At 46.3% G+C, this 23092-nt stretch overlaps 1 protein-coding gene and 1 long non-coding RNA gene across 2 annotated transcripts in view; both read left to right on the top strand.

Moving 5' to 3' along the window:
* Positions 1 to 3978, top strand: part of LOC133215878 (uncharacterized) — a 95159-nt gene extending 91181 nt beyond the window's left edge. The window contains exons 3-5 of the long non-coding RNA XR_009726507.1: positions 1228 to 1274; positions 2573 to 2780; positions 3952 to 3978. This is a non-coding gene — a long non-coding RNA (uncharacterized LOC133215878). The remainder of the gene's footprint in view (positions 1 to 1227; positions 1275 to 2572; positions 2781 to 3951) is intronic.
* Positions 3979 to 4952: 974 nt separating this feature from the next.
* Positions 4953 to 19015, top strand: LOC133215866 (serine protease inhibitor Kazal-type 5-like). Its single transcript, XM_061360184.1, has 12 exons — positions 4953 to 5148; positions 5647 to 5713; positions 7406 to 7533; positions 7706 to 7757; positions 10056 to 10186; positions 10785 to 10863; positions 11353 to 11420; positions 12220 to 12310; positions 14688 to 14815; positions 15182 to 15245; positions 18291 to 18343; positions 18778 to 19015. Exons 1-11 carry the CDS (start codon positions 5132 to 5134, stop codon positions 18294 to 18296), a joined length of 831 nt encoding a protein of 276 aa, XP_061216168.1. The 5' UTR covers positions 4953 to 5131; the 3' UTR covers positions 18297 to 18343; positions 18778 to 19015.
* Positions 19016 to 23092: the final 4077 nt, after the last annotated feature.

Below are 23092 nucleotides of genomic sequence, written 5' to 3'. Positions count from 1 at the left end.
TTAAGATTAGCAAGGTGCTGTACTAAACCCATTGCTAAAGCGTAGGCTCTCTTCTACAGATCTCCTATGGAAATTAATGGGCTGTCTGGATTCCCATGCAGGATTGAGATGTTACTGTGTAAATCCATCAATAAAGTGTAAATCCATCAATATAGGCAATCAAGTGAGTCAGGTAAGGTTTCTATTTAATACACCCTTGCTGCTATCCCTCATTATTCTGCTCAGTTTGTGTAACTTGAGCACACAGGAGCACATTCTTCAAACCACGTGGCTTTTCAGGGGTCTCCCCATCCCCTGACATCACATTTCATACTGTTGATGGTGTTCTAGGAAGTTGCAGCTATGCAGTAATAATTGGGAGGGAAATCCTTGAATCATAATGGTTTGGGTTGGAAGGGATCTTTAAGATCATCCAGTTCCAGCCCCCTTCCACTAGACCAGGTTGCTCTAAGCTCTGTCCAATCTGGCCTTGAGCACTGCCAGGGATGGGGCAGCCACAGCTTCTGTGGGCACCCTGTGCCAATGTCCCACCACCCTTAGAGTAAAGAACTTCCTATGGCCTAATCTGAATTTCCCCCCTATCAGTTTAAAGCCATTCCCCCTTGTCAGTACATGTCCTTTTAAAAAGTCCCTCTCCAGCTTTCAGATCCTTCTCATTTAAAATTCTTCATTCTCTATTTTGTTTTGGGTTTTTTTTTTTTTTTTGAGATTTGGTACTGCACATGGTTCTATTTTTGGTATCAAGATGTGTTTGGACCATTCTGAGCATCTCCCACATGTTGGTGTACGTATAGCTAGGGGACAGTGTTCTCCAGTGGTCAGATGATGGGAGGGAGGTGTGGTGGTTGCAGGGCTGATCTAGGGTCAAGACCTATGTGTCTCCTCTCTCTCTCATTTGTTGACTTTGTCTACACTGCCAGGCTGGAAGCTGCTCTCACCTGGCCAGTCTGACCAGCTCTGGTATCCACTGTACTTCAGCCAGCAGTTCTGAATCAGGGGATTGTTTCACTTGTCCATAGGTATAGAGGTTTTGAAGGAAAAGAAAATTTTAAGAACAAAACCAATTAAAAAATGTACCTTTTCTTCCCCAAACTCTACCTCATGGCTGACATCATGGGAAGATGTCTCAGTAACAAAGAATATTGTTTGGCTTTGTCCTTCAGATTCCAAGTTCTATCCACTTTCAAGCTGCCATACACATTTCATTTTTTGCCTTTTCCATTCCAGATATTTTCCAGTTTCTCCCAAGGATTTACCAAGACGTGCTATATCAGGTTAGTTTTCCTCTCTTCCTGTTGGCCTCCCCTCTAATTCCACGCCCAAATACGCATACAGAAATTATCTCATGATTCAGGACAGCACGCAGCTCTTCAGATCTGCCACGAACCATCTGTATGACCGTAGGCAGTTTACTTCTCTGTTCCAAAATCTCCACTGTGAACCTGCACGTAGTCTAATTTTGAGTCAAAAAGAAATGTTAGGGATGACCACATGCTAAATTAGGACCCTACTTGGCTAAATTAGGACCCTACTAACAGCTATTCTGATATGAGAAACGTGTCGCAGCAATTTATCACAAGGATTTATACTGAGCTGTCTTGACCAGTCCAGATGAACACATATGTCATGCAGAAGTATGTTTTCTTCCTCAGGTGGAGCTGAGCTGACTCTCTGCCCAGCCACAGCCTGCTTGCCTGTCTTTGAGTCCCTCATCCCTCTGCTCTGCTTGACTCACTTGTCCACCTGTTTCAAACCTTACAAATGATTTCTGTTTCCCAGTTTTCGTGTACCTGGACAACAAGGCACATAGCTTCTTCCCACGTAAATCACATTCCAGAACTTTGATGTCATCTTTATTTCCCTCTCTCAAGTCTTCTGAGAAACCCTGTGCAGGATGACACCTTCATTTTTATCTCTTCTTTGAGAGACAGCTGAGCAGGTCTAGTGTACTGGACCTTTTAGCATCAATAACAACCCACCTCTGACCACTGATCTGATGGAGCAGTATGGTCTGCCAGGTCCCACCTGGGCTGAGAAAAGGTTTTTCACTAGTAACACTGTGGTCCCTTCTGAAGATAAGGGAGAGACAAGAAAGGGATGAGAGTTTGGCAGTATGGTCTTATTGTTAGCATAGATGCTATGTGAACTGTAGCATCAAACTCAGAATTTCAACAAGGCACTTTACTTGATGCTTTTCAACCTTGCCTGAAAGTTTGCTATTTAGGTTCATACTGAGGTGTTTTATTAAAAGCAGGCTGACTTCCAGAGGCCTTGAGTGATCTTGCCTTCCTGTTGTCTCTGCTGGAGCTAAGTTACCAAAGCAAAACGCTTTCAGCTATTTTGTTGAGATAAAAAAGGGTATTAGTGTTATGTCAACTGGGGTACCTCTGTCTTATGAACCACTCTAAAGATGGCAAGAATTCTTCCTGCTGTGTGGGGGAACTAAAATAATCTATTCATAGCTTTCTTATATACAGGGTGTGACTCAAATATGTCCCATCCTTATGGAAATTAATTGTGTTAATGGGATCATTAGAATTTAGAACTACTGTCATCAGACTGGTTTTTGCAGCTAATGATGGTTCTTGAGAAGATTATGTCATAATGAAGGCGGAGAATCTGGTCATCTATATATATGTGATCTGACCTGAGCCCTTTCTTTGGGTTTCATTGAGCAATGCACTAATAGAGTCAACGTAGGCAAACAGCTGCCACCCTCACCATGAAAACAGAAGGTGCCTCGGTGGTCCTTGCTCTGGCATTTTTCTGCTTCTTCTCAGGTTAGTAACTTCTGATGTTCTCTATACTGAAATGTGGGTCTGGCAGAGGACACAGCGTGGGAGCTCCCATAAAGGCAGTGAGACACCGGATTAGAGAGCTCTTGTTCTTTAAAAAGCATAGTGACATAACCGGAAGACCATAATTTCTTACTGTACTACTTGTATTGATTTGATATAACACATTCTTGGTAACAGCTCTTTCTCTTGTGTGTGAAAATGTTTTCTCTTGCGTGTGAAAAGTTCTATTGATAGGTGAGAGTATCTATTATTAGTAGATGTAACAGCTTAAGAACAAACAAACTCAGTTGTGTAAGTGGAGGAATACAAATTTCCAAGCAGATTGAATTTTGTGTTAAAAGATTGACTTTGAAAAAAGTGTAATGCAATTTTTGGTAAATTCAGAAAGCCAGGAATTTCTTGTCACACTTACTAAGAAATCCATTTTTGTATGCCTACAATAGAGATTTTAGCATGCCTACAATAGAGATTTTAGCAGGAGTTTAAGCTTGATGCAATGGTCTTCACTGCCTATTTCTGTTGAAAAAGAGCCAGTGGAGGATTTCTTGATGGTTTCCTGTGTTGCTACTGATGATGCAAGAGGAAAGGATGAAATGTATTATACTGGCTTTAAGTGGCTTAGTAAAAAGAAACATATATCAGCTGCTTACCTGCTGACTCATTATTAATTGGCAATTTATGTGAGATACTGCAAATGGAATGGGCCTTGAAAAGGAATTTGAAGTTTTAGACAAACAACAGCGATATGGCCTAGCTTTGGTATCCCGATTTTAAGGGATGAAGATGAAGCGAGCCAAAAAAATTTGGGTAAGGTTGATACAACTACTGAGGCAGTGGGATATAATAATAAACAGTGAATCATCCTTGGAATTTGGACTTTAAGCCTGAGAAAAGGAACACAGTAAAAGAGGGCACAAAGACACAACAAATAGATGTGCTTTTGCATTTGAATGACAAAAAGTGCAATGTTCCAGAAAGTCTCTAATGCCCAGTCCTTTCTATTAGTGTGCAATAATGCACTGGATTAGCTCTTATCTAGAGGTTATTTGGGTGGATTAGGAAACTGCATCAAGTATTTTAATTAAATGCTTTTGGTTTAAAATTTCCCTTCAAAGGTTTCTGTATGGTCTCATTGTTGGTTTTTCTGTTGCAGATGTTGCCAGCCAAGCTTCGATTAAGGCGAGTCCAACCTTTTCTATTCTTATTCCCTTTTTGTTTTGCCAGCTATACTGCTTAATGCATGCTCTGAGCAAAGCCATTTAGGCAGAGTAATCTTAGATATCATAATGCTTTTTCAGTGGTGGAAAAAGCCGTGACTTTCTTCATGTTGAGAGACAATACTTTTGTAATACAGCAATGGCTCTAGCTGACAGTGTATATTTGGTGCACTATGCTGAGCACATATCTGAACGGCTCTGAGCTGGAAATCTCATGAGATGAAGTTAGAAATGTCATATATTATATTTCTAATGATATTTCAGGATTTTGCTTCTGCTCAGGAGCTGGGGTTTCTGCTGGATGATTTCCTAGTTTTATAATTAAAAGAATTAAGGCAAGTCCTTTGAGTCTCAGGAAATTATCTGATCCAATGACTGAGAAGTCAGCTCTGTTCATGTTTTAATCAAACAAGTTGTCTCTCCATAGTAAAGACCCTTTGGAAAACATAGTAGCCCAAAATAACTAAATGCTTCATTGATTGTCCTGGTATTTCAGTTACCAAGCAGAAGAGGCAATTGGTTGCTGCAGCTGTGTTTCCTAAGAGGACTGTCCTTTCCTGTGCTTCAGACTTTCACCTGAATTGCTCTTCAGTCACCCTAGTCAATTCATTACTCTTGCATCCTACTGGAACTTCTAGGGCTATATTTTCCACTCTTGACTAACTTTATAACATGGATTCCTCCCCTGCAGCGGGTAGCAATTTGCAGCTGCATGCAAATTAAATATGTATTCCTTTTCCCATGAATAATGGCCCTCTCAACATGTTTTGAACTTTCTCCTTGTCTTTACCTTGGGAGTCACAAGCAGGGCTCTGGGTGCTGCCTGTACCACGTGTGGTGTGCGGTTGAGGGATAGGGATGAGGAGTGTGGTAGCCCCAGGGCTGGTGTTAACAAACTGTGTTGAGAGCACATAGTCAACCCAAAAAAGCTTAAACAAACTGTTCTCAGGATCTCGATGGCCTCTGAGGAGGCCTCCACTGACTGTTCTCCTCTGTGCTTTTCAGGATGAGTGCACGAAAATTTGGTCACTTCTGCGCAGTGGGAAGTTTTCCTGTCCCACCACTAAGGAGCACATCAGCAGCGCGGGTGGAAAAGCAGACCTCAACAAGTGCCTGATGTGCCAAAGGCTGCTGTGAGTATCAGCTGCCCAGTGGCTCTCGCACTGGCTATAGCGGCCACACTGCCCATCTGCAACACGTCCTCCTCTCCCACAGCGATGAGCCTACTCTCAGGACTCTAGTCCATTGTGCAAAGTCATAGTTCTGGGCTAGACAGACGGGGTAGTAGCTCTTCAGAAAACCTGTGACCTCAGTAGTGCTCTCTAGCTCCTCACACAGGGTGTGAGGAGCAAACCCAGGATGAAAACACTTGTTTCTTGTTTCCATAGATGGTGTTTAGTGGGATGGAAAAACCTGGAGGTTAGGAAGAAAGGATGGCAAAATGCCCCCAGTGCAAAGATGCTAAAAACTGGGCAGGTCTCACTGTGCCAGAGTCCCAGTGGTGGTCCATCCCAATGCCTTGCGCAAACAGGGAGGTGGGGTTGGCAGGACTGGACTTTAAACGTTAGCTGTTCTGGTTTTAAGTCTGTAGACTACATGCTGCTCTGACACTCATCCTCCCTTTCTTGCAGGGAAAAAGACTCAAAAAACAAAGGGAGTGGTGAAGAGGTGAACAGGAATGCGGACTCCTTGGGAGAGGTGAGGTGAACCACTGCTGCTAAAGCCAGTTTTATTGGTATGCTGGGAGCAGGACAATGTGGTGGCATTGTGTCTTCCTCTGACCCACTTGCTGAGTACATTTCCTTGTCTGAAGTGGGAAATGCTGGCTTGGCCAATGGGGAAGGTCGCAGCTATGTGCCTGTAATGGGAGCAGGGATAATATACTCTTCCTTTGGAAGAGAGTCTAAAGGAGCATGAGGCTTTGTGCCATCCGCGAGCATAAAAGAAACGAAAACTCCTCGGGGCTCCTTGCAGGCAATCTGGTCCCTTTTGGGCAGTTACTCACATTGCACATATGGTCCGTGCCTGACCCAGAGCACAGGCTAAGGAGGATACCTGCCTGTTTATAAGGTACACCATTGGCATCTGACAGATAATTAATAGCAATGATGATGTATGTGAGCTCTGACTAGGGCAGGGTGTGGGAACAGGCTGACTCTAATTGTCCCTTGTTTATCTTGTTGATGCACCTGGCTGGTTTCTTTTACCCATAGCTGTTTTTCTAGATAGCAGGTCTTTATGTGGAGGGAGTTGTCTTTTGAGCCTTGGGTTTTTATTCTAGATAGGAGTGAATTGGTTTCCATCAGATAGTGTTGATTGCAGGATTTATTTTTTTCTTCACATCTGGTTAAGCAGGGTAGCTTTCTAGCTCTTGTGTGCCTGGACAATTTAAAGGCTTTGTAAAGCACAGCTGTCCTAAGGGAGATCTTTTTTGAAACACCTGACATGGCAAAGTGTGATTCTGAAGGCAGAAGGACAGTTTCAGTGTTAGGAAGAGACCTACACTGAATTTCTTTGTTCAGCCATAGATTTTCTGTCTGGCTTTTGGCAAGTAATTTTCTGGGCTTGACTTCCCCATCTGCAGAGCTGGGATAAGTTATCAAACCATCTCCTCTACACACTGTGAGGGGAGGGGGGAAATAATGTATTACGGATATACGCTTGGCAGATAACCTTAAAAGTGCCGCATAAAAGAACGTAAAGACTTCACATACAGCATGTTTCTTCTGCTACAAAACTGCTTGTTTGCCCTGAAAGTTATAGAAAAGCGTTCAGAGGAAAACAAAGACCAGGTTTAAATGCTTAAGCAGGTTTTGCTACAAAAGCCTCTGGTGAAATAGAGTGCTTTGCTTCACATAACACATAACGTCATGTTAAGTGGAAGGTAAAAATACCCACTTCTTACTCCAGCATACCTGGGAATGTCAGGTGTGCAAGAATTTGTTTTATTTTTAATGCCTACAGCTTCATCTTTTTGCTGTGTGTTGATTTTAAAATTCTTGGTACTGTGTGCAGTCATGAGAGATGGGGGAAAAAAGACTTCCTCACTCAAAATTCAGTGGGAAATTATAGCTTTTATACGTGGAGCAGAACCTAGGTCCTTTAGGCAGGCTCCTGCATGTCTTATCTATTAGGAATAGAAATAAGGCTGCCCTGGCTGCAAAAGACAGATCTGCTCATCTAAACATACTAGCTCATTTGGTTTATGTTGCATGCTATAGTTTAAGAGAACACATCAGGCAAACTATGATTTTCCACTTAGTTACACCTCAAGGAAACAAAATAGTGTTTGAAATGTAATTTGTTGGGTGGATAATCCTTTGTGGACTTCTCGGAGATGCATCTCTGTCAGCGTATCTGTGTCAACCCACACTCCTGGCATTTCCACAGGATGACTGCCGAGAGTTTCGGGACCTGTTCAAGAAAGGAAAACTTTCCTGCACCAGAGAAAATGACCCCGTCCGGGATTCCTCTGGGAAGCAGCACAGCAATAAGTGCATCATGTGTGCAGAGAAGTTGTGAGTAGAGGAAAAACACCACCTTTTCTGTTGAGAAAGCAGCTGCTGGAGGGACCCTGTTGCCAATGCCAATGGTTGGCATCACTTGCCTCTCCTGCAGTCAACGGTGGGGAAAACCTCTTGCTCCCTGGAGCACTGGGGTATTCACTTTCTCATCTTGCTTCTCTTCCAGCAAAAGGGAGAATGGACAGGAGTCATTTAAAAACAGACAAAAGGAAGATAAGGTGAGATTAAAGTATTAGGCAGGTCAATATAAAACTTTATTGGATTTTCACCCAAGATAGAGAAAAGGCAGCATTATTCTACTCAGTTGCTCTTTCTCCACTGATTTAATTTTGAGGTCCACTTTCCTTTCCCTCATTTCTTGTTTGTATTCTCAAATCCCCCAAGTGAATAACTTGTGCCTGAACTTTACAGTTTATCCTGCTGACCTGTGGATCTAGGGACAGGCAAATCCCACCAGAATAAGAAACCAGGTGTGCTGTCCTATCCTAGAACCTGGCTCAAGGGTGGAGAATCAGTGTTGCTGAAGGTGCTAATTAGGTGAAAAAGAAAGACCTGGGTGAAAACCTCTAAATCTGAACTCTGCAAAGCTCACAAGATCCTTGTATTCTGGGAGATTTCAGCCCTGAGCTGCCTCCATGGACTTGAGGCTTTTCTTGTTGGAAACTGGTGCTGCTGTTTCCCACCTTATCTTTACAACCCTGCAGCCACCATGTTCCTGTGCACTGATGCTTTCCTGGTAAAAAGCCCTGTTAGGGGAGAAAAAGCTGTTTTCCAACACTTACCTTTTGACTTCTGCCATGGTAGGGACTGGAGTAGTCTCCTTAAGCCTCAGTCTTGGGCATAATCCTGTTTCGGTGCTTTTCCTAATGACTTTTGGAAGTGTAAGTGAAATTTGCTGATGACAAAGCTGGGAGGCAGCATCAGCAAAGAGGATCAGCAGATCACTCACGACTAATTGGATAGCACTGAGGCCTGGAGTAATAGAAACAGGATAAAATGTAATAACTGGGAGATCACAGAGTCAGTGATTAACAAGAATTCCTGCTTGTCACTTAGAAGTGACAAAGGATAAGAAAGCCCTTCATTTATTAGTGGGTCAGGCATGCAACACACCATGAAAAAGGCGAAGGCAAGTCTTGGATATACTCGGCAAGGTTTTTGCAGCAGAGGTCAGGAAGCTAAGAGAGCTCCACATATGCTAATTTAAAGGAAGACTGAGGGAGGCTATTAGGGGAAGGCAGAGCTGTCTTAGAGGCAGAGGGTTGAGGTGCGGAGCTGGGTTTGTCACAGGGAATAAGGCACAGGGGGTTGGGAGAGTTTTCATGGGCTTGTTGGGGAGGGAAAGCATTGCCTGAGCTGCACAGGGATGTGAGTACAGGCTGGTGATGGGAAGAAGAAGTGAGGGTCTCAGGGAGGTGAACTGGGGTGCAACACTTATTTCTGATGGGAGCAATATAAGGTGGCTGCCGGCCACAACCAGCGCAGGGTCATCCAGTGCTGGGTTGTGTGTCTCCTCCTCATGGCTCCTGTGTCTTTGGGGAATTGTGGGGCTTTGTACTCTGGGTATTTTGCTGAGGTTAGTCCAGTCTCAGTGAAGCTAAGATGCCCTGGCTGGGATGCAGGGCACAATCCTGGGGAAATCCTCCCCTGGCAGAGAGCATGTGAAATGCTGGAAACTTCTGAGCAAAGCAAAGGATGAGGCCAGTGACCCACTAAGGACCTTACTGCAATCTAACCAAAACTCTCCTAGCACAAAACAGGCAGAAAAGTACAAGTGTTGAAACCTACCTGTAAAAAAAGCCACAAATGGGAAGTGGGATGCAGTTACTTATCCTTTGTACTTGCTGTTTGGAATCAGCTATTGCAGTGCCTGAAACAGTTGAAATTAGGGAGGTTGAATGTTTACATGTGCCCCATGTTACATCACAGGGGAAAATTAACGTGGTTTCTGTACAGTGATTTTGAACAGGGAACAAATTAATCATCCATTCTGCAAACAGACTTCTACTGCTCTTGGACTATTAGGTATATTTACATTGTGCTTTCATGTTTTAACTACTGCTTCTTGATTGACATGGCCCAAAGCGTGGTTGGTTTGGGGGATACTACTTGCTTTGTAAGTTATTATCTGAGCTGCAATCTGGGAATAGGCTGTAGCTGTGTATTAAGTATGTTGGGAGAAGTGGGAGGGACTTCAATACTGTGGCAGTCACATCACTGGCATGCTTTGGATAGCCCAACAAGGGGAATAATAATTAGTTGGAGAATAGTAATTAGTAGAAAACTCCCAACACGTGCTGTGCAGGCAGAAGGACCCGTAATTTTTCTGACTCACTCTTCTTTTATATACTAAGTGACTGCTACTGCACACCCTCTTCTCTTGCCCACACCCAGGCTCTCCTGTGGTGCATTTGTGATGCTGCAACGCTTTTCTGGCAGGAAATGCCAGGTTTCTAGGAACTGGATCAATAAGGCAAGGAGGACAGGGTACCCTAACCACTGCCCTCCTTCCGCAGGACGTCTGCAGTGAGTTTCGCTCCCAGTTTGAAGCTGGTGGACGACTGTCCTGCACAAGGGAGAATGACCCTGTTCGGGATTCCTCTGGCAAGCAGCACATCAACAAATGTCTCATGTGCGCTGAGAAGTTGTGAGTACAGCTTCCTCTGAGCCACAACAGCAGAGAGGGAAACCTCCAGCAGCAAAACTGCAGTTTCTGCCTCTGAAGCTGCACCAGAGCAATGCCTGGGAGAGAGTCCTGAATCCCAGTGGCCCTTCAAGAGAGGTTCTGGGCAGTAGGGCTCCAGCCATTGCCCCTCTTCCCACTTCCCTTTCAGCGCAAAGGGCCCAGGGGCAGGTGAGAAGCAGCGTGGAGTAGAGGAGAAACAAGGCTGACAGAGAGGAAACCCTTTCCCAGGGGACTGTTGGGTGTGGGCAGCTCCTGAGGAGTTTCCCACATGTGTACTTTGCCTTCCAGATGCTCTCTCCCTACTCCCATAGAGCATATGCAGAAGCAGCCCTGATATGAAAGCAACCACCTGGATCCAGGATGTAGCGTACAGTGGGAATGGTGAGGAGAAGGGAGAAGGCTTAGGGGTGGGAATTAGGAACAGGACCACCAGAAACAGGGACTGCGATGGGGAGGTGGTGCCTAATGTCATGACACTAGGTTTTATAGGGCAGCCTTGGGTGCTGGTGGCAGTCGCACTGCCATAGCAATCCCTTTTCCTCCTCTGCCCTTCTTCTAGAAAAAAGGAAGCCCAAAGAGGAGGTCAGACTGGTGGAACCGGCCAGCGCAACAAACAAGCTTCAGGGAATACAAGCCAGGTGAGATGGAGCTCAGAGAATGGGGCTCGTGAGAGTCTGGGATCCTGATGGCCAGTGACTGTCTGTGGTCAGCTTCGGGGCTTGGGATGCTGGAACCAGCTGACGATGGGGGAGAAGCAGGTTGTGTTGCAAAGCCTCACTCATTTGTGGGATGAACCTGTGTGTAAGCATATGAAGTGGGCATGTCTGGACTTGACAGAACAGCCCCTCTCACTTTCCCAGTGGTGTGATGCTATATGAGAGATAAAGGGCAGGTTCAGGCACCCACAATCCTGTAAGACCTCAGATGATAACGTTTGGTGGGTATTAAAGCCAACGGGTGGGTATGGAGCAAACATCAAACCTGTTTCTCCATGAACAGCCCCATAAATCTCTGGTTCTGGGAGGAGAAGGGGGAGGACAGGAGCTGCTTTAGCTTTGTGACTTCTCTAGTTGTGTAAAAGTTTTTTCTGTGTTTGGTTGTTGAATGTGATCCTGCCCCTTTTGCAGAAGGGCTGCAGTGGTTCAGGGTCACAGCAGGATACGAATGAGAGACGTCCCTTTTCATCGAGCAGAGGGTAAGTTCATCAGTGCCTGGGATGGCAGGCAGTCCCCCCCAGCCACCCCACAAGCCCTGGCAGCAGTTTCTGTCCCCTTCCACCTACATGTTTTTCCCTAGAGGTGTTTAGGACACTAACTGGAGGTGGAATAGTTCAGCACTGTCTGGAGTAGAGAATTGAACACTGGTGTTTGGTGCTCAGTATGGCATTTCTCTGCACTGGCTGAGCTGGTGATGGGGAAGAGGCACATAGAGCGAAGCATGTTCTCATGCAACTTTTGCTCCTTTTTGGTCTTGGCTTTCCTTTGTATGAAGCACCAGTGATTGCTGTGCTGAAAATCCCTCTTGGGACACCTTTTTGCCCAGTAAACCCTGCTTCCTGGCAGAGCATACCTGTCTGCCTGGCCCTGGCTCACCCTCACCCACTGGCTTGGAGTCGGTGCCTGGTGTACCACATGCTTTCTGGGCACTGGTCAGGCACTTCTGTTTGTTTTGTAGCTGCTGGACCTGAGCAGGACCCAGCTGCTGTTTTTTTCAGAGCCTTTGCTGGGGAGTTCTGAGATTTCTTACTTTTTGGCTGGTGCAGTTCCTATGTCTCCCCATCCACCAAATGATGCCAGAGCCCTGGGGAGGGGAGGCACCTGGGCTGAGCACAGGGCAAGGTTTGTCCTGCTGCCTCCCTGTTAGCATGTGGTCGAGGGGTTTCTTGCCCTCTGCTTTGTCAGTGGGTGTGTGGAGAGGGTGGGTTTGCACTGTGCTCCCCTTGTTCAGGACAAGGTGGTGTGATGAGCTGTCTCTCTGCTCTTCCTCCCTTCCAGCCCACAAGGAAACGCAGCTCAGAGCGGTAGGAACTGCAAGACGGCACCTGGCCGCAAGACGCAGAGCAGGGACACGGATGGCTACCGGCTGGTAACCCCACCTCCTGCATCTTGGGTGGCATCTGCATGGGCAGAAATGGGGACCGCTCCCATGGGGTGCTCTGCTGGTGCTGAGCCCCTGCCAGCTCCTTTCCCAGCAGCTTCTCCTGTTCTTGCTGTGATCCTAAAGCTTCTTGGAAGGGTTTGAATGAGTGGAAGCATCTGTACGCCAATGCTAGCTCCTATATCACACAGTATGGAAGCAGAGGGAGAGGGAGTGGGGCTGGATGTGCCCATATGGGCCCCTCCTAAGCCAGTTTTGCTTCTGGGCTTTGCTCCTTATGGAAGTACATCAGCTATGGGGGTGCTGATCTTGAGCTCAGGCTGGGTGCCTGCCCCACATGTAGTGAAAGTGGGGTGAGGAGTGCCACTCTCCACATGTTGAAAAGGTCCTGAGTTAAAGGCCATGGCCAGAGCAGTGTGATGGAGCTGACCAGGGGATGAGGACAAGGTTGGCAGAAGGAAGGAGTGCTAAAAGGGGAAACAGAGTGATAGATGATGCCTGTGTATGGAATAATGTGGGAGGAAGATGGGGGTGTCTGCTCTCCCTTGTCTCCATGAAAATGCAATAGTTTCAACAGAGCTAAAAGTGGAAAATATGAAACTAATAAGAAAAAATAAGTTGCCATCAAAAGGGAGACTAAACCATAGATCTCACTGCTATAGGGTGTTGTCAAGGGCTGGGATGACTAAAAATACTACCTGATATTTTAACCCCTCTAGCGTTTGCATAGACTGATTTAATTAACATTCTGGAAGGGAGAGGAAATGCGTTTCTGTGGACCTTACTACAAACTGCCTTAACGCTCTCTGAAGCCTTTTCCATTGACTACTTATAGAAAAGGGATATTTGAGTTAAAAACCCTGGTAGGTGTTTCAGGTACAGCAGTTTTGGTGCATTCCAGAGGAGGCATGAGGTGTAACAATGCCAGTGTGCTTAAAAGCTTAGTGGTATTTCCTGGTAGCACCGGAGGGGGAGTGGATGCTGATGAGCCTGATTGACAAGAAGTGATTCAGAGAGCACATCTCCTCCTCTCCTCTTTCCAGGGCCACCTGTGGGCTTTGTCACGGGAATTCCTAAGTGCCAAAGGGGTGGTGGCACTGGCTGTTGGGATCGATGATGTGTTGGGCTGTGGTGGGGTGGCCGCCTGCCCTGGGCAGTAATGCAGGCACACGGGTCATGCTGCGGGCAGCAATGTCTGGCACGTAGGAAGGCATCTAGCAGAGAACTGCAAAGGTCAGCATTGTCTGCTTTCACGTCATCCGTAATTACCCAGACGAGGGAGGAAGCTGCACATTAATGGAATTAGCAAGGGATGCTTAACTAGCAGGTGCTATCACAGCATCCCAACATCACCATCCTCCCTATGCCACCTGGTGTGAAACCTTCCTTCCCTCTGGGGCTTCCTGCTCTGTAGCACTGCTGATAAGCCATCATTTTGAGCTAAATGCAGCATCTCCAGGTGGGACAGGAGGAGGCATGTCCCCTCCATCCCAGGTGCATCTCTTCTCTGATTGCACAATTTGCAGTTGTTGCACCATGTTCTGTAGCTCCTAGAGATGGGAACCCATTAGTCAGTCCTCCTTGGTCTGTTTTTCAACACCTGGAGCAGGGGTGGGTGACCAGGCTGAGGAAGGGGCTGTGTGTGTTCCAGGCTGCAGTATCTCTGACCTCTGCTGTTTGAAATTTGCTATGACTCTGCCAATACTCATCCCGGCGTGTTTGTAGCATGGAGATCTAAGTGAAAGAGGCTTTTTGGGGTCCCTAAGGGTATCTTTGTTCTTGGAGTTTGTTCTGGTTGTGCCACGTGTGGCTTGTAAGGAAAGCTGTGTCTAAATGTTCTCGTTGTCGTGCTCAAGAGGAAACAAGAGGGCACCCTTAATTAGTCATAGCCGCTTGTATCTGCTTGTTTCTCTTCATACAGTGGGTGTCAGAAGTTGTGCTGCGTGTCTCACCACCCTCAGGCAGCGCGAGGCTGCTGCAGAGGGTTTTCCTTAATTTTGGCCAATGGGTTTTATCTTTGTTCTCGGGGATGAAACAGCATCAGGGCCCTGATAAGGACTAGGGTCAGGCAGCAGTTCTCATCTTCTTGTGGATCCCTGGTGAGAGAAATAAACCTGCCCTGCAAAAGGTGAATCAGATAAGTGGGCCCATGCCAGGCAGGGCAGGCTCTGTCCATAAAAGCTTGGCTGGCCGGTCCAGCAGGAGACACTGCCTTCTGCAAGCCCGGCACTGCTGGGGGAGTGCTGGACCTGCTGCAGGGCAGAGGGGCCCCATGGAAAGGCTTGGTTTGTAAGTGCTTTTAAGTCACGTAGAGGAGGGTCATGGAAGTGAACCAGCACCAAATGTGATTTCTTTCTCTCTTCAGCTGGACTGTGATCGAATTCTGCACGGGGTAAAGGGTGGAAGGATTTTCTGCAGCAAATCCTCAGAACCAGTCTGTGGCACTGATGGGAAAACATACAAAAATGAATGTGACTTGTGTTCAGCTGCCATGTGAGTAGGCGGAGAGATTTCAGTAATACAGGGCCATCCACCATTCCCGAGTGTCTTTTGCAGCACAGTGTTTGTGTTGATATATCATGACTCATTATCAAGTGTGTCCTTGGTGCCTTGCTGTTAAGCAAACATAGATCAAAATGCTTGAGATTAATCTGATGACAGCTAATTAAGATACACAAGTTTCCAGAGTCCCCTATTCCCTTTCTGCCCCATCATAAGATTGCTTGGGGACTAATAAATGCCATCACATTGGAAGTAGCATCAAAGTATTAAGGAGCCCACAGAGGAATGTCATCCTGATGGCAGAGTGTTGTGGCATTGCGAGTGAATAATAAGCAATGTCTTGTCCTCACTTTGCAGGAAAGCTTCAAACTACATCACGGTAAACTATCGAGGTGAATGCAAAAAGCCTGCTCCTGAAGTGGTAAGCGGCATGCCATGGCTGGGCTGGGGAAACATCAATTTCTTCCTTTCCCCTTGTGAAACTCTCCTGCCGGCACTGTCTCGGCTTGTGGGGACCTGATCCAGGCAGCCACAATGGAGAGTGAAAAATGAGAAGTAGTTGTCAGGCCTAGACCCTGCAGGCAGGGTAACCAACGGGTTAACTGAATGAACAAGTTACTGAACTAACAGCTTAAATCTGTGCTCTGCAACTGCTCTTCAGCCACCTGGTGCAGCACACTGCTGTTGTCAGGGTCAGCTCAGGGCATCCTGCAGGCTGGGAGGGCTCTGTTGTACCAAAGGCATTGGAGCACCCCCATCTCCTCTTTTCTTTCTTTTTTTAATTCTTCTGGGGTGAGATGTTGTGGAGAGGTGGAAAAGACATCGCTGAAGTGAATCTTTGCTGTGTATAACACCCCACTTCTCACTCCAAGTGCACGGTGGGGAGCCAGTCTGGCCTCTGTGCCTGCAGTGGGTTCATTAGAGCCCCAAGAGTGGGGTGCTTGTGGTCCAGGTGTTTAAATACAGGTTCAGACTTGGCTTTAATATATAACCTGGTCATAGTCTCCATGTTTTACCTCGGCTGTATGGTAGGAGTGTGACATTTCTGAGAAAACATCTGGCTTTCCTCCTGGGACTTTGATGAGGACAGAAAGACCAGAACTGTGTGAACCATAAAGGACTCTTTTCCCAAATAATACCCAGGGAGATGGCTGGGAAATGAAAATTATTCACTAGGCGGCACGCTTTTGGGAAAGGTCTTGAGCCTTGACATCTTGTGTGATCCCACATAGCAGACGAGTTAAACATTTATCAGTTGTGCTTTGTCTTTCCACCAATGGAAGCTTGTCCATCTCCAGCAGTTTGATTTGCTGCCAGGGTTTCCCAGTTTGTGTCTCTTGAGTGTGTGGGATGCCCTGCACCGCCCTGGGAGGAGCATCCTCTGTATTGGCATGAACTCTTGAGAAACTGAATATTAATCCTGAGGGAAATACTGAGAATTGCTCCCCAAAGAGAATCAAAACATTGAGCCAGCCAAAGAGAAGTTCTGTAAAGTTTTGGATGGGAGCTTTTGCTTCTGAATACAAGTTTGCTATCAAGGTGCTTGTAGGCAACAAAGAGCTTTTCTGTGGGGTAACCATCATGACATAGGGTCATGCCATGCCTTCCTCTGCTTGCTGTCACGATGCCCGCAGGTCCCTGAAACATTAGAATGTAAACATCCCAGCTCCTCTTCCCCTCTTCTGTAAAGCAGCAGAGTGCTCTCTGTTGTTGAGAAAGTTGAATAAATTGCAGTGCAGAGAGAAATTACTTTTCCTGTGATCATAGTGGAGGCCTTTATGTTCCAACCTTTAGTGTGATAGAGCCACTGTTGGGTTGTGTATTCTGGGGACACAGGGAGACCAGGCACTACACAAGCCTGTAGCCCATGCTGCCCAAGACAGATGAGACTGGGTGTACTGTGCAGCTGAAAACCAGAGGGGGTTCCCACAGAACTGTGCTTGGTCTGGGATTCCGTGCTGTTCTGTGTTTTACCAAGCTCTTACAGCTCTCAAGCCTTTGCAATTAGAGGAATACGCCATTTACTGAAAGTCAGACAGCTTGTAGCTGTGTTAAGTATTCCAAGGAGAGTTGAATGCAATTAAAAGGGAAAGTGATAAGCTTTTTCCTTGGGGCAGGAGAAACAAACCCCCATGCACAATGGTTTGTTTTACTTACGTATATTATGTCACCCAAAGAATCAGACTAGGAATTTATAGAAGCTTATGAATGACAAATAGAGCAATGTTATTTTCAGTGCTGAAATTCATGGTCACTTTCAATATGATGAATTCTTCTTTCTGCTGAAGAGTCAGGCACTTAATATATGCTACTAAAACCCAGAGGAAACCAGTTCCAGTAGTGCTTTTGGCATCACGAATGGTTTTAGACAGTTGCAATGTGCAGAATGAAAATGCAAAGGCCCCTCTTTGGGCTTTGGAGGAAGATAAGAAGTTGTTACCTCCAAAATGTAATATTTCCTTGAGCTTGTGTTTTGAAACTATCCATGGAGAGCACTGAGTTGCCTGACAAAGTGTGTGTCCAGGTCACCTCGTCCCTTTGCAGCTCTGTGTCTGCATCCATTCCTGCAGGGAAAGCTCCTACTGGATTTCCACACTACCTGCCTGGTGACCACATTGCTTTCAGGGGGGGATGTTTGTAGAAAAGGGTGAGAGGAGTGGGGCTTGAGAGAGATCTGACACCAAGGGGTGTATCTGTACAGTGCTGTGGTGGAAAACCTTGCATGCAGGGATATCCAGTCCCTGGGGCTTCAGGCTGGCCAGAATTCAGGCTCATCACTTTCCCTGGGAGGTCTGTGCCATGACCAAATTCCTTTGATCCTGTTCTGCTTTACTGAAGATAAATGCAGGTTTGAGTCCTGGGTTTAGATATCTTTCTCAGTAAGCTAGCTGGCCAGGAGGCCCTGCAGTGCTATGTCATATGGATGAACTAATTGTGGGGTTTTCCAGCACATTTCACTTTCAATGCTGCATATCTTGCAGTTCCTGTATTTGTTCAAAGGTTTTCCTAAGATCCATCCATGCGATAGTCACCAATTAGTGAATAGGTCAGGGAACAAAGGGAATATCCAGTTTCTCTGTTTTAAAACAATCTGTTTCTTAACAAACAGACAACTCCCAGGTTTGCAGTGGGCAAGTCCTGGTTTTCTTACAATGCCTGTTGTTTTGTAATGCTGCTTTTTCAGATGGTGGAATGGGGGCAGGGAAAGGGGAGAGTAGATGTAAAGCGGGACCTTTCCCAGTTATATAGTAGGTGTGGAAACCACCTAGCTTCAGGCTGAAATCAGTCTTGTTTTCCTAGGCTGGCAGCGACACAGCCTGCCTACCCTGGTGCCAGGCTCTGCTGTCGCTCTATGTGGCTGCTGAGCTGGCCAGAGGGGCTGTCACACTGATACTGGTGCTTGGCAAGTGTCACACAGAAGTGGTCATGCTTGGGGGTGGACTTATTTTTTGCTCTTTCTTTCCAGAAGTAATGGAGCTCAGACTGCCAGCAAACACCAGGGATCAGCTGTGACCAAAGGTACTGAGACTGGCAGTGATTTACTCCCTTTTGTCCAGCCTGTCCGCTGGGGCTTGTGTTTCACAAGGGTTGGAGTGTTCTGCTTTGCTTGGACAGGCTGTAGGGATGGTGCAAAGGGCTCTTGCAGAGTGCTTTTCTCTCTTATCACAGCCAGGGCATGGTGGGGCTGAGCCCATGGGAGCATGCAAACATTCTGGGGCTGTGGTGGTGGGCCCTACCCATTCCTTTTACCCTGCTCTGTTTTTTCAGTCCCTGCTGATTGGGAAGGACACTGACATAGCAGCATGCTGCTGCCCCCCATTGTGGGGAGGCAGGGGTGGCATAGAACCCCTACAGAGTGTGGAAGCATCAGCTTTAAGGTTTTCTCATAGTCCTTTCAGGTCCCTCCACCTTCTGGGACTATAGTAATAAACTGTCTCCCCCTGTCTCCCTAGGGCAAGTAAAGGAAGAGATGATGTTGAGCATCGGAGAGCTGCCGAGTCCCCAGGACTGCCAGAGCTGTCTTCATCCCCATCTGCGGCCAACAGGCCCTGTCTTGCTGAGGTGGAGGGCAAAGGGCTGTGGGGATGCAGCGGTGTCTTCCCAGATCTGCCCCATGCGCGCCGTCGCGGTCTCTGCTGCCTCGCTGTGTCTTTAACGTGCTTCTACAATAAAGATAACTCAGCATCTTCATGTCAGTTTTCTTCACTGAGCCCCGTGGGAGGGACACACCAGTCCCCTCTCCAGATTTACACTGCATGTCCCTTAGGCAATAGTAAGTGCAGAGGCCGCTGGGGTGCACCAGCTGCTGTAAATACCCAGTAAAGATGTTGGACCCAAGGAGGGAGAGCGTGGTCTGGGGTATTGTGAGGAGGGACCAAGGGTCAGGTTCTCCCCAAATTGATGTGGGGTCTTGGGTCAACCACTTCACTACCCTTTCAGCACTTTTTTCTTGTCTGTAAAACAGTTATTAAAAGATACTTACCTACCTCAGAGGGTTGTTTTGAGATTTTGATTGGTTTACGTTTGGAAACTCACAGAGGAAAACTGGTTTAAAAGCACTACTGATGTTGGGCTGTCAGTTTAGCTGTTGCAATAAGTGTCCTCTTCCAGCATCCTCATCTGAGGCACTTGGAAATCCAGACCACTTTGTTCTGAGCAGCTGTGGGAAGTATATACACCTTGACGGATCATGTTGGATGGCGTGCAGAGTGCTGCCCAATGTAGCTGGAGCTGGGGACACAGCTGGGTAGGTCTCTGGGATCTGGAGGTGTGAATTTATCCAGCAGGGGATTTCTTGCTCTGAGGGTGCAGGATTAGACGTCCTTGAGGCAGTGCTGGCTAAGTAGAAACCTCAGCCATCTTGGAGGCCCATGGACCTTCACTATGTACTTGGTCACCCTTCTGCTTTGGCCTCAACTTCCTTCCCCAGACAAGACCCTGTGGGCACAAGGGCTCAGCCAGTGCTCACCCCCCATCTTGCAGGGAGAGAGGTTCTTCCTCCTGGGTCCCAGTGCTGGGGGAGATGAAGTGGGAAGTTCCAGGGTGTTGAATGACTTCAGCTATTTAATGCCAAGTATCATTGTTTTGAGATGTAACTGATTAACAAACTAAGTCTGTTCTAAGTCATATCTGAAACTGTTTTAAGATGGAGCCAGGTCTTTGAGCTAAGGGGCTTGTTGGGGACAACATATCTGAGAATGGGGTGAGATTGGAGAGCAGAAGACTGTGATGGTGGGTTAACAGAAGTCTGCTGGCAGTTTGCACGCATTTCCTGTACTTTATAGCTGATACTTAAAGCAAATATGTTCTTTGTGTAAACTCTATGGCAGAACATTTCTAGAAGACCTTGAATGAACACAGATAGTGTTTGAGTCCATTTTAGCTGTGACCTGATATGTAAACACTTTTTGTTGCAGATAAGGCTAGAGTGACTTTTTTCTTTTTGGATTTTGGCATGATTTTACCTAATACCAATTAATTTTTCTCCCACCAAAGACATGGATTTTACTTTTCTTTTTCAATTAAGTTATCAAATCTTTTTTTTCTACTGCAGCTAATGAGAATTGATTTTGAGCTCTCAAAATGCTTACACACCTGTTACATTTCATTTCTGCTGATAACAAAATTGGATTTTATTATCAACAGACCAACATAAATAGGTGTTAATATTTTATTTGTGGGTTCTTAATGTGAGCAAATATTATGACTGAGAAACAAATTATGAACGCTTATTGCTACGTGGAAAATCCCCTCATTAAGTACAGTCATGCAGGGGCAAAGTTACCAGTTTGGTCCTGGTTAGCTGTTTTGATGGATGTGAAGGTTTTCTGCTTTTGAGCTACAATGAAACAAGTAAATTCTTGAATGTTATTTATGCAGCCTGAGAATGATGAATATCAGACAGTAAAAATGTTCCGTGATGATTTCTGCTCGCTGATTCCAGCTAAAATCATGTGCAGGGACAGCTACATGATTTTATCAAAGCAGTGCCCAATTTGCGGCTAAATTCTTGCAAATGAAAATCAGTGTACTCAAAAGCTATTATGTTTTGTAGTGATTTCAAGCATTTAAGTTTTGAAATAATCACTCATAAACCCTGCATTAACCGTGCTCCAAAAGCAATGAGCTGATGAAGAAGGTTCCTCACTAGCCTTTTGTATCAGTATTTGATCATCTTCTGAGTTTCTCCTCCTGCCAGCAGAAATTATCTTCCACAAAAATCACAGCTGGTGATAAGGGATCATTAATCAGATTCCAAACCTGTCTGCTGAGGTGGTGCAGGACTGTGATTACCTAAAAGTGCTGCTGTTCATGGCTCTACTGGAGGTAACAATGCTAACTCCTTCCTGCTCTCAGCAGCATGCCTGGTCAGTCTCTTCTTGCTTCCAACCCCCTTTTGCAGATGGCTCTAAGGGCTCACCAATAATGTCTGTCCTGAGCAGCGCTGTGTGCGGTGGAGCAATGCGGGAGTGATGCCATGTTATTTCTATGAGGTTCCTGGGGAGAAGGAGGCAAAAGCTCAAGGTGTATTGGGGATTTATTCCCTTTTCTTTTCCATTTGCTCTTGGTTACCCTTTGTGTTGCCATCTAATACAGTAATGAGGCCAAAACAGTCCTCTACAAAACTGGAAAGGTACCAACACTCTGGGGATTCTTTAGTTTGCTGTAAATTATGCTTTATTAAGGTCGTATTTTGCCAGTAACCACAGACCCCATGCGGCTCACAGAAGTTTCCGAGGTTTTGCAGAACTGGCATTATGAATCAAGAGCTTTGGTCTCCAGGCCTCTCTGCATGCTTGGGCTTTGAACTAAATTGTTCTCTGCAGGGACCTTGAGTCTCCTGCCTTTGATTTTTGCTTATTTTCCTCTCTCCCATAAAAAGTGTTGGCTATTTATGCAATTCTTCAGGACGTGCAAATGCTGCTTGTTGTGTATAGGGAAGGTTGTTGACTCTGTCAGGTGCCTCAGCAGACCTTGAACTCACTGTGGTGTTTCTCAGTCCCCTGCAGCCTTGTCTATTTGGAGCATGGTGATTCTGCCCACCAAATCCCTGCTGGTCTCACAGCCAGGGTGGAGGGAGAGCCTTGTGAGTTGCAGCACAGTGTGCTCCGGCCAGGGGAGCTCTCGTGATCTGCTACAGTACACAGTGCCAGGCATCCTGATGTTTGGAGGCATTTGCTTCTTTAAGAACCGAGCTGTGACATGAGAGCCTGATGGCATTTGCTCTATAAAGCCGCTCTGGGACTGCTGCAGAGCTCTTTTCTGGGTCTCCCTACATCCCTATGATGTTCAACCCCACTAAGTAATTGCTGCGTGGGAGTACCTGGGGGTTTTGGTGTTATTTGCCTTGATTATCACAACTTCTGCTCTATGGCATATCTGCTTTTATCCTGGGGACTAGTGAATGGGTGTCTCTCTCTCTCTTCTCTATGGCTCCTGTTTGGCATCTGTTAGCACATCTGCCTTTTCCTGCAAGGCTGTTCCTGCTACAGGAAGCTTGTGTCCGGTCCCTTTCCTTGGGATCTTCCTGCTTCAGTCTGCTGCAGTAGCCCTTCTGTTGCCCAGCCCTTCCACTGCACCTGCAACAAAACAACGTTCAACGCTTTCGACTGCACAAAGGTATGGGCAGCTCCACTGAAAATAGACATAAATGTAACTACTTGCAAGTTACAAATCCAGATCCTTAATGTTGAAGGTCCCCAAACAGACAGTTTAGTGTTAGGGCTAGTAACAAACACACACTTCGTTTGAGGATGGGAAGCACAGACAATTCCTGTGTATATTCCTAAGAAACCAGATGAGTTGGCTTTACCACCTTCTGGCCTTAAAGGGATCGCTCCCTTTCTTGGCTCGTGTTGGTAAAATCCTGCAGAAATAGTGACAGATGATTCACTAGAGGGTACCAGAGGTAACCTGGACAGGCAGCAAAAGAAGGGATCGGAGTGCTCATGCGCAGGGCTGCTCAGCCAGATGATAGGCTTTGCAGAGCCTCCTTCTCTTGGCACGGCTGGTGAGGGGTAAATAAACAGGTAGATGTTAACACAGCGTGACTGCAGGAGGGGTTGCACAAACACAAAGGTGTAAACATATGGGGAGAAGCAAAGGTGTTCCTCTCCTGCAGCTCCTTGTCCTGCCTGGGAGGGTCACACTGCACCTTGTGCGCTGGTCCTGAAAGGCTCTTTCCTAATGGATATACAGCTGGTGGGGAAAGCTTTGCTGAATTGCTCTTTGTGAAGCAGGTGACTCGCTTGTAGGGTCACAATATTG

The sequence above is a fragment of the Neopsephotus bourkii genome, unplaced genomic scaffold (assembly GCF_033783945.1).
Source record: "Neopsephotus bourkii isolate Nb327-2 ecotype Australia unplaced genomic scaffold, CSIRO-AGI_Nbou_v1 NB_1016, whole genome shotgun sequence".
NCBI lineage: Eukaryota > Metazoa > Chordata > Aves > Psittaciformes > Psittacidae > Neopsephotus > Neopsephotus bourkii.
This window is presented reverse-complemented; position numbering and strand designations above follow the sequence as displayed.

Coding starts and splice junctions, on each gene's coding strand:
- LOC133215866 (XM_061360184.1), top strand. Junction 7,758..10,055: donor ACAGACAAAAGGAAGATAAG/GTGAGATTAAAG, acceptor CTCCTTCCGCAG/GACGTCTGCAGTGAGTTTCG. Junction 11,421..12,219: donor CCCTTTTCATCGAGCAGAGG/GTAAGTTCATCA, acceptor CCTCCCTTCCAG/CCCACAAGGAAACGCAGCTC.